The sequence below is a fragment of the Amyelois transitella genome, chromosome 15, assembly GCF_032362555.1.
Source record: "Amyelois transitella isolate CPQ chromosome 15, ilAmyTran1.1, whole genome shotgun sequence".
Classification (NCBI taxonomy): domain Eukaryota; kingdom Metazoa; phylum Arthropoda; class Insecta; order Lepidoptera; family Pyralidae; genus Amyelois; species Amyelois transitella.
In genome coordinates this window covers 4,929,727-4,945,769 of record NC_083518.1, presented here as the reverse complement: position 1 = coordinate 4,945,769, position 16,043 = coordinate 4,929,727, and the positions used below count along the sequence as shown (strand labels likewise).

Sequence of the window (16,043 nt, the reverse complement as noted above, 5' to 3'; positions counted from 1 at the left end):
AAACATCTCATCATTAATCAATCTTTCATGCCAGCTCGTTGGTTTAGAGTTGACTTGACATTTACCCTTAACGTATTTGAATCGGGTAACATATGCAATACAAAGATCAGCGAATAACTAAGATGTGTAAATGGCAAATAGGTGAGCGACACGTGCCTTCAAAGTGTATCAGAATGTAGTAAAGTATCCGATTGTTAGTGTGGAACTTAGCCAATATTCAGCTCGGTTCAAAATCGTGTGTAATGAAAGTTCGAGACTTGCACAGAAGTCCTAAGTAAACTTTTAGGTCATGCATACTTAATATACCTGCCATATTGTAATAGCTTGTTTGCAAATCAAACACGATAAAGTTATTGTGATCGTTGCAATAAGTACAGAATCTATTCGTACATTAATCAATGCAGACTACACGAATCTTCTTTTTAAATGCGATACAAATGCCCTATTTAATTGAGATTTCAGACATAGAGACATACGTATAATCACGTCTAAAGCCTTTGCGGGGTAGACAGAGCCAATAGACTTGAAAAAACTGAAAGGCGCTAAACGTGGTCTTTCAGTTTTTTCAAGTCTATTGGTTTGGCTTAATGTAATTCAAATAGTGACAGGTTGCTAGCCCATCGCCTACAAGAAGATTCTCAAGTTTATTAGCCATTCCCTTAGTCGCCTTTTATGACATCCGTGGGAAAGAGACGGAGTGTTCCTATTCTAAAGTATCGGAAACCACAAGCATTAGTTTTAATGTTTTCTTTTTTTGAGATTTATTAATCAATTAAAAAAAAAACAAAAAAGATCATTCCCAAATACACCTTATACAAAAAATAAAACTCAATCAAATACCTATCCCACCCAAATTCAACCGACACAAAGTGATCGTTACTTATAGCTGCAGGTTCTCTTTGAATTGGTTTCTGATCTAATTTTACCAAAATTGAGATGAGTTTATAAAGGGCATGGGAGATATTATGTTATTAAAATAAGTACGCATAATGTGAGAGTGTTACATTACAGGAAACTTGACATAATAAATATACATATCAGAATAATAAGTCTTTGGTCATAAGATTTATCTCTTTCTTATTTTCAATTTTTTGTCATGCACAATAATACATCTACACCTAAATTATACAAATACAAGAGACATTGCTAGACATGTAATTATACTCTTGGCTCTTGTTCCGTTCTATACACTCAGACAACCGAATGTACTATAGCTTCCACATAATATTCTCCCACAATCTATACTAATATTATAAAGCTGAAGAGTTTGTTTGTTTGTTTGTTTGAACGCGCTAATCTCAAGAACTACTGGTTCGAATTGAAAATTCTTTTTGCGTTGTATAGACCATTTATCGAGGAAGGCTTTAGGCTATAAAACATCATGCTGCAACTATTAAGAGCGAAGAAATCATGGAAAATGTGAAAAATACGGGGAAAATTATTGAGGGCTTCAATGATGCCAAAATAACTATTCCACGCGGACGCAGTCGCGGCACAACTAGTGTATTATATAGCTTCCGCATGATGTACGTTTCTCAGAAAAGATGCCACAAGACGCGGTTCCGGTTTTGAATCCCACTGCAGCCTTGCACGAATGATCCTGATCGTAATAAATATTCTAATTTAAAGAACTGGGTCACTAATTTCTGTCCAACTCAATTATTTCTCCTGCATGACATTCAAAATTATCATCTATTATGTAAACTATCGTTCATTATGTTATTATCATCCATTATGTTTATATACGAATATTTATTATGAAATATGTATTCCTCAGTAGATTTATTTATGTAGATTATTTTCATGTATATTTTATCTTAGAATATTGAATATCTATCACAAATTGATCCTATTTTTAACTATCCAGTACATATATTACATTTGTAAACAAACCTTTGTTCGATATTTTATTGACTGAGCTGCTGAAGCAAGTGATATCTACCAATCAACGGCGAAACTATTCATTTTTTGTTTAAAAGTTTGTAACGCGATAACTTTCCGACAATTGGTAGGTATAATCTTGATGAATTTTTTGTGATAAGTTCACAATTTTTAAAATATATTTTTTTTAAATAATGTGTTCGCGAGGTCTAAGTTCGCGACAAACGACTAGTAAATAAGTACATAAAAGAGCCGGAACCACCGGAAACCACGACACGACATACATATGTTTGTTAACCCCATAGTGTAACAAAAGGTATAATTTTTCAAAATTTACCTCTTAAGGCAAACATTTTTTAACTAATTGTTATCGGTATCAAGGGTAACCTTTAAATGTGTAATATGAAAATTCTCTGTTGTAACATGTTGTCATTCTTGTCACACACACTCCCTATTATTGTGAATTTAGATACTTACTGGGATGTCTGTGGGTCTGTAACAAATTGTCAAGGAAAATCTCTCAGAGACACGCATTTACTATTCTAATACTACTAAGTGTGCAATTTGGCGAAAAACTACGTAATTTAGCATGAAATAGTGTAGATGTTGATTGGTGTGTGGCTAAATCGAATACATTCAATTACAATTTCTTCGATTCACAAAGCTGTTTGAACTATATTTCGTCACTTTGTATGTCTCATCTTCGCGTATTCTTATGTTTTTATTATATAGTTTCACCATCAGCGTTGCGCCTCGGGCCCTGGTTTATATTTTCGATAAATTCACGCATGCCTTTTGTATATTTAATAAATTGCATCTCAGCTCGTGCTTTTAATATACTAGTAAACATAGTTAATTATGTCAAACAACATAAAACTACGGTGTAACATTTAATGACACGAGGGGTCGAGGGAGCAAACAACCTAGTTGTTAAAAATACTTCAGGTTTAATTAACTTTTGGATTTTTATACACTTTGGCTTTAACACCATGAAATCCCCAGATACCTACTTATAGTAAAAGCGAAAGACCCACGGCCTATTTGCTAATCATTCACAACTAAAATGGTTAACCTATTCTGTATATCTAATGAAAGATAGAATGAAGATTATAGAATATCTCTAGAAATCTTCTAGAAAATTTGTCTTCAATACATCTGCGGGAAAAAAGCACGATTAAAAAACTTACATGTGGCGGCGCGCATAAGTATGTGTCAGCGGAGGATGTATTACTTATTACAGCAAACTGGTTCTCGTAAATTCCTCATAGATCTACCACAATCTACTTAAAAGAAACTAAAAGTCATCCTTCTTGATTGCCTATATTAAAAACTCTTTTTTCCTTTTTTCCCCAAACATTTAAATTTTCTGTTTTGAAACAAAATAATCATAGGTCGTATGTACGAGTACTACGTTGTACGGTAACTTAATTTGAAAAATTTTACTTTCATAATTTGGGAACGATCGCAGTAACTGCTAAAAATACAAACGTTTGTACAGATTCTAATTTAAATTCTCTTTTCCTACAGGTGCAATGACCGTCGACGCTCAAAACAGAGACAGAGGTCAAAGCCTGGACCTCATTCGTCTCCTGACGGAGAAGCCATGGCCCACCCACGCGCACCACCGGTGGGACACTGGACCTCGCGGTGACTTGACCTTAGACCCAGCCAATTTTGACCCCCACTATACTCATTTAAACCTCGACGATGAAGATAATTTCAGAAATTACGCGGACGATGAATTTAGGTAAGTTAACAATACCTATTTTCATTAAGAAATGCTAAAATAAATATCCGAATAAGTTACAAATGCTTTTTTCTCACGTGGGTTACTGAGTTTCGAATAACATTAAAATTTAGGGTAGCATTACATTTCTTTAGTGTCACATAAAATTCTACACATGTTAATTATACAAACAAATATTATTTCAAAAAGCTTTATGTTGTTTTCAATTTATGACATTAAAATTTAAGCCAAATAGGTATGAACTTATATGAAATTCGTAGAAATTGTACATTTTATGTGTACATTAATTATTTATCAAATCATCTACTAAAAGTCTCCACGGGCCTGTTGAAATTCCAAGCAATACATACTCGTACTCACATCTTGCCAGGGGTATCAATAAATAAATAATAAGCCTCCGTGCATTTGCATTTTGTATTTTTAACATTTCTTTGCTTTCATTTTGATCTTGCTTTGTTGTTATTCCCATGTCGCGGCTGTTTCCTCTCTGGCAAGGAGTTGGGGGTCTGCCATAATTTGAGAAGTCGTAAAGCAGTAAAGAACACGTAAAACAATCTTCTTCCTCCTGGCTATAGTCCCGGTTGCGGTATGCCTTTGACAATGGATCCTGGATTGGATGAGTCAGGTTTTTACAAGAAGCGACTTCCATCTAAACTCCGCAATCTTTGTAGAGGAATCAAACCCATATAGGATCGATCATGTTTACACATCCAGTTGCCTAAATGTGCAGGTTTCCTCACGATGTTTTCGCTCACCGCAGGAGCTACGGGTAGTACATAACTTAAATAACTACAAATATTCATTGGCATAGAACCGAGGTGGGATTTGAACCTGTACATTTTATGCGCATCACGCATTTTAACCTACCTAACGTAACCTAACCTTACCTTGTTTCGACTTTTGACCACCGAAGTTTCGACAAACACGGAAAGAAATAACTGGCTTAAACTTTAGTGACCCTAGCTCACTTGCATGTTTCCTTATCTACCGGAAAAAGATGAACTACAGATACTTTCCTTTTATTAGGTACAGTAAATATTTAAAAGAATATATATTTTCTGCCAAAATTCAAATTCGAGATTCGGCAGTGAGTTAGTGACCTTTCGCTTTTATATTCGAGTATTCAGATAATACTGGAAAAGCTTTATAAATATTAACAAGACAAAGGTCTGGCAAGGCCTTGTCTCCAAATATTTCATTTATCATTCTATAAAAAGCTGTTCAATTATTAGCTTTATTGTAAGGGCGTATAAAAATGCTCGAAATCATTAAAGGGAAGCATTTCAACTGATTGGAAATAAAGACTGTTGCAGTTTTTATCCTAGGTAATGTATGAACCATACAAAACAATATACAATTACTATGGTTCTGAATCATACAAATAACTATTAAGTGGGAGGATCTTTTAGAATACTTAATACGTTCCGGATTCTATAAGTAAACAAATCTTTTTTGACCACTACGAATTACGCTCTTAAGTTCGTAGAACAACTCTCGTAGATGCTCTACGAACTCTCGCTTTGAGTTTTCAGAACAAAAAAATATAATGGAAAATGCTAAATATTATTTTATTTTATGTTTTTTTATTATTTTAAATATGTTATGGTATATAAATAACTTTTCTCTTTTTTTGTAATTTTTTGTAATTCTTCAATGAAATCAAAAAAAAACAGTTGGTTAGAGTTTCATGGCTTTTATCCTTTATGGGGTAGGCAGAGCCAAAATTCATAAGAATAGCATAATGTTCCATATGAATATTTATATATTTATTTAAAACTTGCACAAATGTACAAAAGGCGGACTTAATGCCGTTTGGCATTCTCTACTAGTCAATCAGCTCACCAAACAGAAAAACTTTAAGTTGGTGGTGCGATAAAGTGCACATGCATACTGCAAAATACAAACATTACAAAAAAATTAATAAATATATACAAGATACATAAAATATATTTTAAATACATATACATACATAATATATCAAATTAAGATGACCCAATATTGTTATGTTGTGTTATATAAAAATGTTTTTTTATCGTGTTTATATCAACATTCTTTTTTCTCAGAGTTGGCGAGAAGCGATCAGCAGTGGCCACGGCTTTGAACTCGGGGCGCCGGAGACGACAACCGACGCCGGCGCTCGGTAAGGCAGTCACGCCGTATGTCGGCGTCGGTAAGCACAACACCACCACACGTGTCCCTTTATACACTAGACACTTTAGATATTACCCATTTTTGACACTAGACACTAAAGACATTAACCGCTATAGACACTGAACACTATAGATATTAGCCACTTTAGACACTATTGTCTAGACACTAAAGACATTATCCGCTATAGACACTAGACACTAAAGAAATTAGCCGCTATAGACACTAAACACTTAAGACATTAGCCGCTATAGACACTAGACACTATAGACACAGCACAAGGCTCACATCACATAGCTTTGAACTCGGGGCGCCGGAGACGACAACACGGACACGAGACACAAGTACTAGTCACAGATCACAAGTTACAGGTAGGTCACTTAACTTTAAACAAAAGAATAACTTCGTATATATACATAACAAAGGTACAAACTATATATAATTATGTTATGTAAATGTAAATAATATTTTTGAAAGCTTTATCATCAACTTCAGTGAATGCATTACAAAATTTCCATTCAATTTCCAACTTTCCAACTTGTATATATAAATAAATATATATGCCTTAAGTAGTATAAGTCTAAATAAGCTTTAAGCAATATAATATAATATATAAATATAAGTTTCCTAAATAAAACTAAAACTTAAATTGAAATATGAAAACTAATTATTCAGACCTCTGTGGCTAGAACAAACAGCATAGCAACAACATAAGCTTGGACCCTTCTCAAAAATAGGTTTGCGTAGGTCGATGTGTGACACGCCAAAATTTGCACGTTGTTCCCCGCCAAGGAAACGTGCACTTTGCTAATTAATTTACTCTGCTCCACTGACTCGTTTTTTTAATTCTCTTGGCACGTGATCAAGCTATCATTTTCCTGTATGCTTGTATCACAGCGTAGGCGAATTAAAAAGATGACGTGTATGGCTAACCAGTGACGTTTTCGTAAAGTTGCCATCACAGATATAGAATATAGCCAATGCCAATGCCTTTTTTCCATCCTGTCGTAGGCCTACAGGATGAAATTTCTCTAGAAATAAGAAGTCCCCTTGTACTAAATTTCTCTTAAGTTGTATTATTATTTTTTTCCTTGATGTTTCCTTGTTTCCTCTTAAGTTTAAGTTCTGTTCTTATTTTTTTGCCTTGATGTACATAAATAATATTAATTGTTTTTAAATTAATTTTAATTTGAATATAACTTGGTAGATTCTGTGTATTTGTATCTGTTAAAAATGATTTGCCCGTCTTTACAATTAACAAAAATGTTTAATAATAATCTATTAATAATAAAAACATTTTATTATTTTTTTATAACTTAAGTGCAGACTATATAATATACTATAAAGCATACTCAGGGCAGGTTATCTAAATATACTTGACTATTGGCGGGAAAGAAATAAGACATACAATTTATTTTGCTGGCGTGAAAGTCCATTATATGTTCGTGTTAATACTAATAAATAAGGTTCATATAAGTATGCAAAATTAGAGTTATAAATATTTAAAAAGAGAAATAAATTTCAGTCCGAAATACAAACTAAATGACTATTTCTCACATAACATCTTCTTGGCTCTATGTAATGTAAATATCATTAATTCGACTTCGTTGAGCTGCAGGCATCGCTTTATTACTCGCTTGCGAGCCGGGTCATCACAACATTCCTTACAGATAGTATTTTCATATTTCTTTGAGCACAGCTGAATGTTAATAACTTTAATCTAATTTAGTTGTAGGGACCAAACTGACTGACTAGTTTTGTTGCATTTACCCAGCACTGCACCAAACTGTACGAACAATCTTATGTTAGCAATGTAACTATAGGACTACCTGTCTTGAACGCACTCTACAGGCAAAGAGGAGAAACACGTTATCATCGTTGTTAAGCTGTAGTAAAATATAACTACTAAACCATGTACCGACCCTGCAATAAAAGTAGAAAAAGATAATTAATAAGAAACATAAAATTTAATGTTCAGGCGATCGAAGCTAATTTAATTATCGCAAGGAATATACTAGGTATTTTTAATATAATAAATTTATTTAATGAAAGTAAGAACCATTATTATCTACGCACTTTTGCCATCTCTTAGGTAGTTTATTGTGTGTTAAATCGTCTTCATTAAAGTATATAACTTACTATATAAAAATACAATAAATAATAGTTTAAAAAAAACTAAAAAACTACGCTTTTATTGCTAATCAAACTAAAAAATAGAAAATAAAAATTAATGACAAAGGAATTCAGTAGTAGCAAGTCGAACAATCAGTTATAGTCAGTTGTAGTAGTAATTACCTCGGATTAAAATTATAACAAAATTAAATTTATAAACAAAACAATTTAAATCAGAGTAAAAAGCGTGGGGTGCCTGATGTAGTAATTATTAAAATCATTCTATAAGCATATATTTATGACAAGAGAGTTATGAAAATGAAGTAAAATGCACCCCACGCTTTTTACTCTGATTTAAATTGTTTTGTTTATAAATTTAATTTTGTTATAATTTTAATCCGAGGTAATTACTACTACAACTGACTATAACTGATTGTTCGACTTGCTACTACTGAATTCCTTTGTCATTAATTTTTATTTTCTATTTTTTAGTTTGATTAGCAATAAAAGCGTAGTTTTTTAGTTTTTTTTAAACTATTATTTATTTTCTATTTTTTAGTTCGATTTGCAATAAAACGGGTAGTTTTCTAGTTTTTTTATACAATTATTTTTTGGAAGTTAACACTTCTGGTATAACTATCTTACTAGAAAAGACTTTCGCAACCATGCGCCCATCGCCGGAGGTTTTCACAACTAACTTTCTTAAAGTTATATGTGGCCTGATTGGATTAAATCTCATAATATTCTCATCATCATGATTCTTTTTAAGGCGATGGGCTTGCAACCTGTTACTATTTGAATCTCAATTCTATCTTAAAGCCAAATAGCTGAACGTGGCCTATCAGTCTTTACAAGACTGTTGGCTCTGTCTACCCCGCAAGGGATATAGACGTGATTATATGAATGTATGATGATTGTTAAACCCAGTTGAAAAGAATTTTATAGTGATAAATCACTGTTAATAATATTTTTGACTATCCAGCAAACGTAATAATTTTCGATTGTGGCCTTGCCAGGAATCAAACCACAAGATTAAGAGGCAGATTGATACAGGAACAAAAATATTTCAAACATACCTCCACTGCCTTTACAACCAGGAACGCAACAAAGTTTATCTGAAGACATCGTGGCACTTTTGTTGTAAAATCTGTCTTTCACAAAAACAAACACAAACTTGGGACTCCTATCTCAAATAATAAGGTACTTTTTACAGGAGTCCTATCTCAAAATATCTGCACAACACAGTAAACACAGTCAGAGTCCAATCTCAGATGATAAAATCACACGAATATCCGGAAGAACAAAGCTCGACTCAACGGAAGATTCCAAACTCCAAATAACGACAAGTTATCAGCACAAAACAAAGTGCAAATAGGTAAATACACAGGCACCGGTAAAAAACAACAGAAAGAAAGTTTACAGGTGTTCGAATCGAATTCAATCAAAACTTACTGCAAAACTTATTTGACATAAAAAACTGTCACTCATTTTCCAAACGAGTATTACAGTGTTGCTATTATAAATAGGCAAAAGATACCTAATGTTAATTCAAGAATTGCATTAATATGTTAAATACGTATTAAATATCGCAAAGTTCTGTAGGTAGTAACTTTATTCTTGTATTTTTGTAAATTTAGTTGTTCAATTTTCATTTATTACTTTTGTTTTATTACTTATATATTTTTTATTGTTTTAAAATATTCTACTAATTCTACTATGGTTTCTAATGGTAATTCTAAATGGAGCAATGCGATGAAATAAAGAAGCCTCAGGTTAATAGTAACATTATATGGAAATATATTACATCTCTTTTTGACTCCTTATACGTCAGAACTTCTTGGTTTCTTGTATGGAGATTACTGGCACTGGTGCTATCTCTGTCTCTCTTACTCTCATACGAAGGATCTAAAAATGAATTTATTAATCCTGGCGGTTTTAATAAGGATAATGAGAAACTCTTATCAAAATATTGCATTGTCATCGGTCCTTGATACGTGTGCAAAGTTCCAAGTTGATCAGACGTTTAGAAATCAGTGAAAATTAAGCTCAAAGATTCCGTTACATACATACATACATACATACATACATACATACATACATACAACCCAAGCTAATAAAAGCGTAGTAAAAATAACGAAAATCATCAACTGTTCTTTATCAATATCGTTCACACGTAGAAAAATATGTCTCGCGTATTATTTGGGTAAAATGATCCGACAAATTATGTCGAAATAGACCCGGAGGAGAGTACAGACTCCTTGACAAATTCTTGTTATTGATGTCAATCAATTTTTTGCCTGGTTTCGTCTATTTATAATATTTCGTAGGGAAAATAGGGATATCGACCTCGCCCTCGATGTTGCTGAATAACTTTAGATAATAAGGTTGCAGCGTAATACAATAACGGGAACTTATATACGAAAAGGAAATACTTATATTGCTATAGAAATCGGAATAATAAAAGTAACAAAGGTAAACGAAAAAGATAAATGCCAAAAGATTATACATTGGTTTTAACAAAAAAATATTTCATTTATTCAATATACCTATTTACTTTTATAGTCACTTTATCATACTTTATGGGAAAAGTAAAGGTTTTGGCAACTCCTTTCGGCCGTTTTTCTTAAGGACCTACTTGCGTCACCTATAAATCTCTATTAATGTCGCCTCTTAATATTTACCGTCTTGTTTACCTTCATTATGTAGGGCAGTCAATTTTTATTTTTATATTTTACCATGGTATTGAATTACGTAAAGTAATTCTCTTTTTTTAATGTTTATTGATTACTGTTTTCATAAAACGCTTACATCTTACAATCTACGTACCTACAATAGGCTAAACTTCTGATTAAAACTTTTGTCAATAAGAATTTACGCAACGGATTTTTTTTTTAACAGATATGTATTATTTTAAAATTTTACGTACTTACATAAAAGCTAATAAACTCTATTTGAATTTGAGAGAAACAATCTGGAATTGTTTTCCGACATCTCTAATTTTTCACTTTATTTTGTCTTCTAATGGCTTTATATTAATTTATATTATAAATATTGTTATATAAAAATAAAGTAAAAGTACCTTAAGAAATCTTATACAATCCTACTTTATATAATAAATGCGAAAGTTTCTAAAGATGTGGGGATGTGTATGTGTTTGTTACTCTTTCACATCACACGGACAGTTTTAATGAAATTTATCACACAATTAGAAAAAACCTGAAATAACACATAGGGTACATTTTTTCCCGCAATTCCTAAGGGAGTGAAGCCTCAGGGCGCTGCTAATGTCCTATAGAGTTTTCTCTGTAACCTAAATCTTGACACTTTTCAAATAATTATAGTATAAGGTATTGGGACAAAAAATGTTTTCAAATCAAGCGTTTCTATTATAAAACTAACAGAACAAACGAATTACCCAGATTGCCTCTATCGATACATTTATTGGAAAGCAAACGTAAATAAAACTTCTAGAGTACTGCTGCTACTTTAAAGAAATAGTAGAACAATAAATAGCATCTCTATATTAGGTCATACACAGACATCTATTAGATATTACTTTGAAAATAACTTATTACCAACTCGCAGACGTATCTAATAACTAAGCTGTTTTAAAGCTTGAGGTCTGTTTACATACATATACTCACGTCTTTACCCCTTACTAGGTAGACTGAGCCAACTATCTTGAAAAGAGTGTAAAACCACGTTCAGCTGTATCGCCCCTCTTCACAGCCCGGAAGGCCTATAAAAGCGATGTTTTAAGAATACCATAGGTATATACCGACAACCACTGAGGGGTTTTGAAGCCAAATACACATCGAGAAAATTGCATGCAGCGTGCATTAAAAACCTTCTAATGCACTTTACAGTCAAACATTTTGTAGGGTAATTTCTAAAATCCATTCCCTTCTGTCCAGGTGTCCTCAACGACGTGGGCTCGTTCTTCGACTCCTTGCGCGACAATCTGGAGACCCTCGCTTCGCTGTCTCCCCAGCAGCGCGGCGCCCTGTTCCATGACGTACCCACAGTCGTGCACGCGCCCTCCTCTGGTATGTCCTACCATCATCACTCATCTTCATGATTATAGCAGTATGAAATCTAGTGCTAGAAGAGTGTTGAACACCTCTGTATCCGGTTGGAAAGTATTAACCATTATCCCGGAGCGAGTCCGGATAGCTACATTGGAGACTTTTACACGAAGCGATTCCGGTCTGACTTCCTCACCCTTAGAAGAACCTTACCATAGGAGAACCTAACCCATATTAGATCATGTGACAAAAAATCATCGGTGAGCAATGAACTCGGTAAACAATAGTACAAAACATATGCAACTTCGTTATGAAAACGAAACATATTTTAATACAAGTTTTCTGCTGCACCGCATGTTATCTTTTTTTAGTTCGTTTGTAACATTGCATAAAGCCCACACTATACACACGCGTGACAAAAGCACACATTGTGCTTATCGAGCAATGTTATATTTCATATTTTTCACTGTACTATATTTACATAAAGCCCTTCAGGCTATATACGTAAGGGACTAACATCTTTTGTTTCGATATATCTTTCCATTTGTGGGCGCTCGCAAAGATGGTCCCTATAAAATTAACTCTTTTATAAACGTAATTGAAAATTATCAAATGGCAAAGATACCAAGGTTACTGTTACCAAAAATGGTCTCCCGAAGTTAATTCTTTGATTACAACCGAGGTTATTTTATGTAATATTTTGACCTCGGTTCTAATTAAAGAAATTAATTGGAAAAGTTTCCAAGAAATGAATAATGTATCAAATACGATCTGAAATAGAATCGTACTGCAGTCCCGTATGACTTCATTGGTCAGACAAACGAACAAACAACTAATTTAACTTTGTTATATGGGACCATCGGAGCACGGCACAAGTTACAACTCAGTACGGGGCAACTGGTATACTCGTAATTTCGATACTATTTTAGTAGTAACAGCCTATGTATAATATAGTCGAACTAATTTATTTACCGTTCATAAACAAAATTAATTGAATCATAAAGTCTAAACTAAACATATAGCTGGATAAAATGCTTTGTAAGATATTATGAAAAAAATATACTGTAAAGCCATTTTGGTGCGGATGTCGGTAACGTTAGAATACCATAACAAGAAAAATATTTTTGGGCGGGGTATTTCTTTCGTTTTTTCGTATTCTTTCCTGCTTGCCGCATTTATTTCGTTAATATAAAACTACATATATTCATCATTATCTTCTATAATAGTAACATATTGATGAAAGATTTTTTTAAATTGATTGCGGTAATTCCGCAGACTACCTATCCCCCACATTTAAACTTAACACTTCCTGTTTAATATTAGTGTAGACGACGCATCTGCATGGCTAAGTGTTAAGTACCATTGATGTGGTTAAACGCTACATGCGTACTAATTTACCTCTCGGTAAGGCAATAGACATATGCAAACATCATTATGATCCTTAATACTACCATTTAAGGTTGAATTTTAACATTTAACGTTTACTGGTGGTAAAGATTTAAACAAAGTACGATTAAGGCCTTCCTATAATATGGGGAAGGAGGAAAGCGGATAATTCCTTATGTTTATACCATGAATGTATGAAGGTTTGTTGGTAACATATTAGAATGATTTAATATTCAATACCGGTGTTATTATTACTCCCTAGCAACCCCTATACGGAAAGAATGAGAACATGTACAAATAATCAGGATTCCTGTTTCATCTTATATCATGCTCTCTTTATATAACCTGGGTTCTACGTACCTCTTGATTTTTTTTATATTAAGCAAACCGCTGTAGAAAATGTGGAGTGATCTTTACTTTTAAAAATATAAGACAATATACGTGCGGTCCAGCCGCTTCACCTTCGGCTATATACATATTTGACATAAACACTCTTTATGAATTTTGATGCATTGCCGCAGAGGTAGGTACATAGATAACTACTTTCCATATTCGTACCTCGAGGTGTTATTTTATTTAAGTACAAATTTCACCTGTGCCAATTGTCCCTATAGATTTTTTTTCACAGGTGGTGGTGGCGGAGGGACCGGCATGCGGAGGCTACATGCGCTTCGGCCACTACGACCTTCAGGCATTAGGTGGGCACAATTTAATTGAACAATTTTCATTATCATTCCAAACATATCATTCCCTATATTTCTATCTCTCTGCGAAACATCAGACAATTCTTGGCATCACTTCCGAGAAGCAATTATAAGTAATTCCACGCTGGACCCTGTTTTACATGAAATAATTTCAACTCGAAAGGTTTCGACTTCGAATCTGGAACAAAATCGTCAACCGAAGGCAACATCTTATTTAAACTTTAAGTCGTTTTAAACCCCACATTTCTCGTCACTTAAACTTTGGCCAAAATATTATTGGGCACCTTTACATATTTATATTCCTTCAAAGGACGATCTAAATGGATATTAAATATTTAGAGCCTTTTAAAGTTATTCTTATTGAATATTAAAAAATGTTAAATATTTTTAGATGAGTATGAGGTTAATTCTGTGAAACAGGCGTTATGTATGTCTTGTTTTAAATTGTAATTTATGTATGTCTTACGAACTTTATATTTTCTTGCTTACAACTATCTTAAGTTTTCCCGAATCATGGCTTTTCTAACAACCATATTTTCCATTTTCTTTAGCTACACCATTTCACTCATCACCCATTACATTCCGCTCAATCTTATCTAAAATATCGTTGTACGTAGATCTTACAACCGTAGATCTTTCGTGGAGGCCGACGGCGCATACCCAGGTGCCAACCACCATGACCCAGGCTTGCTGTGGACTGGTCTGGGCCGGTAGACGGTACCAGCGAACCCATCCTCTCACCCACCAAGACATGCAAGTCCCGTTCTCCAATCGCGAAGAAATACAGGCCCCGGTCAAATACAACAAGGATGGGAATCGACGGCGTTACGAAACAGAAACTATCGATATAATTCCAATTTCAAATCGATACGAAAGAAACGTCTCAATTCGTCCGCCACAAGTCAGCATCCGTCGTCAATCACTAATGTATAATGACGTCACGTTGCCTGATATAATTTCAGTCTTACAAGATTTGTATTGTTCCTCATAAAATATTCATGGAAGAAACTCCTGAAAATTGAGATTAAAAATAAAATAAAATATTTAAATAGCTACGTACAAAATTAAAATTGTTACTAATATTTTTTTGTTATTAATTACATACTTTAATGTCTAAGTACTTAAATTCCTAAAATATTATTGTTAATTTATTATTAACTAGATAGTTACATAATTCTGTTCGGTTATGAAATATAAATAGTATTGTATTGTTTGCATTATATCAGTTACATCAGTAGTCTTCATGTTTTATTGTTGTACTTTTAAGTATATCATAAACCTTCTTCATTGGTTTTAATTTTAGCACATTTATGAAACTAAGATTTCTTGTATTAATTCTTGTCATAATATAGTAATAATTCAACTACAATATTCCTAAGCTGATTTCATTAAGAGATACATCGTTGATTAATATGTCATTTGCTTTTATTTTAGTCGTATTAAAAATACATAAGCTAAGATAAGAAATATACATGTATGTATATGTATAAAAAATTGTTAACTGTTTTAAAATATCTTTTTGCAAAAAAAAAACATTTAATCCTAGCATATTTGAACATTGTTAGATATAAATCAACAACCTAAGAATGTCAACCCACGTTTAAAACTATAATAATATAATATCGCTCAAGTGTTTTTTTTTATTATTATTAAATCCAATCAAATTCCTACTATGTAGTGTTTATTTTTTTTTTTTATTAAACCCTATTCAAAAATTGTTGGATATGATTATGTAAATGGTTATGTAGTACTGTAGAAGAAAGTTAATAATTTTAAATAATGTTCCTCATTAATAATGTCTTTAAATTTAAATTATGTTCGACAGTGCACACGAGAAAATTATAAATTTTATAATATTAATAATAGACTATAAACTTGAGCTCATAGATATAATTACCTAAGCTAAATTCGGTGCCTGGTAATTCGAAGTTAGTCAATATATAAATAGGGAGTAGTAACCAAGTTTTTGTCAGTAGCCACCTCAGCTCGTCACCGCATCTTTTCAATCCAATTGCTATCAATTTCCTGCCAATATCCGAT

At 33.0% G+C, this 16,043-nt stretch overlaps 1 protein-coding gene across 3 annotated transcripts; it reads left to right on the top strand.

Moving 5' to 3' along the window:
* Positions 1-3,241: 3,241 nt before the first annotated feature.
* Positions 3,242-15,427, top strand: LOC106136286 (uncharacterized). Of its 3 annotated transcripts, none has more exons than XM_013336781.2 (5): positions 3,242-3,628; positions 5,692-5,768; positions 11,803-11,934; positions 13,928-13,997; positions 14,621-15,427. In XM_013336781.2, the coding sequence occupies exons 1-5, from the start codon at positions 3,414-3,416 to the stop codon at positions 14,715-14,717; spliced, it is 591 nt and encodes a 196-aa protein (XP_013192235.2). In that variant the 5' UTR covers positions 3,242-3,413; the 3' UTR covers positions 14,718-15,427. The 3 variants fall into 3 exon arrangements, with proteins under 3 accessions (XP_013192235.2, XP_060804244.1, XP_060804243.1); XM_060948261.1 differs by having other exon boundaries at positions 5,692-5,798; positions 14,636-15,427; XM_060948260.1 differs by having other exon boundaries at positions 5,692-5,798.
* The last annotated feature ends 616 nt before the right edge of the window (positions 15,428-16,043 follow it).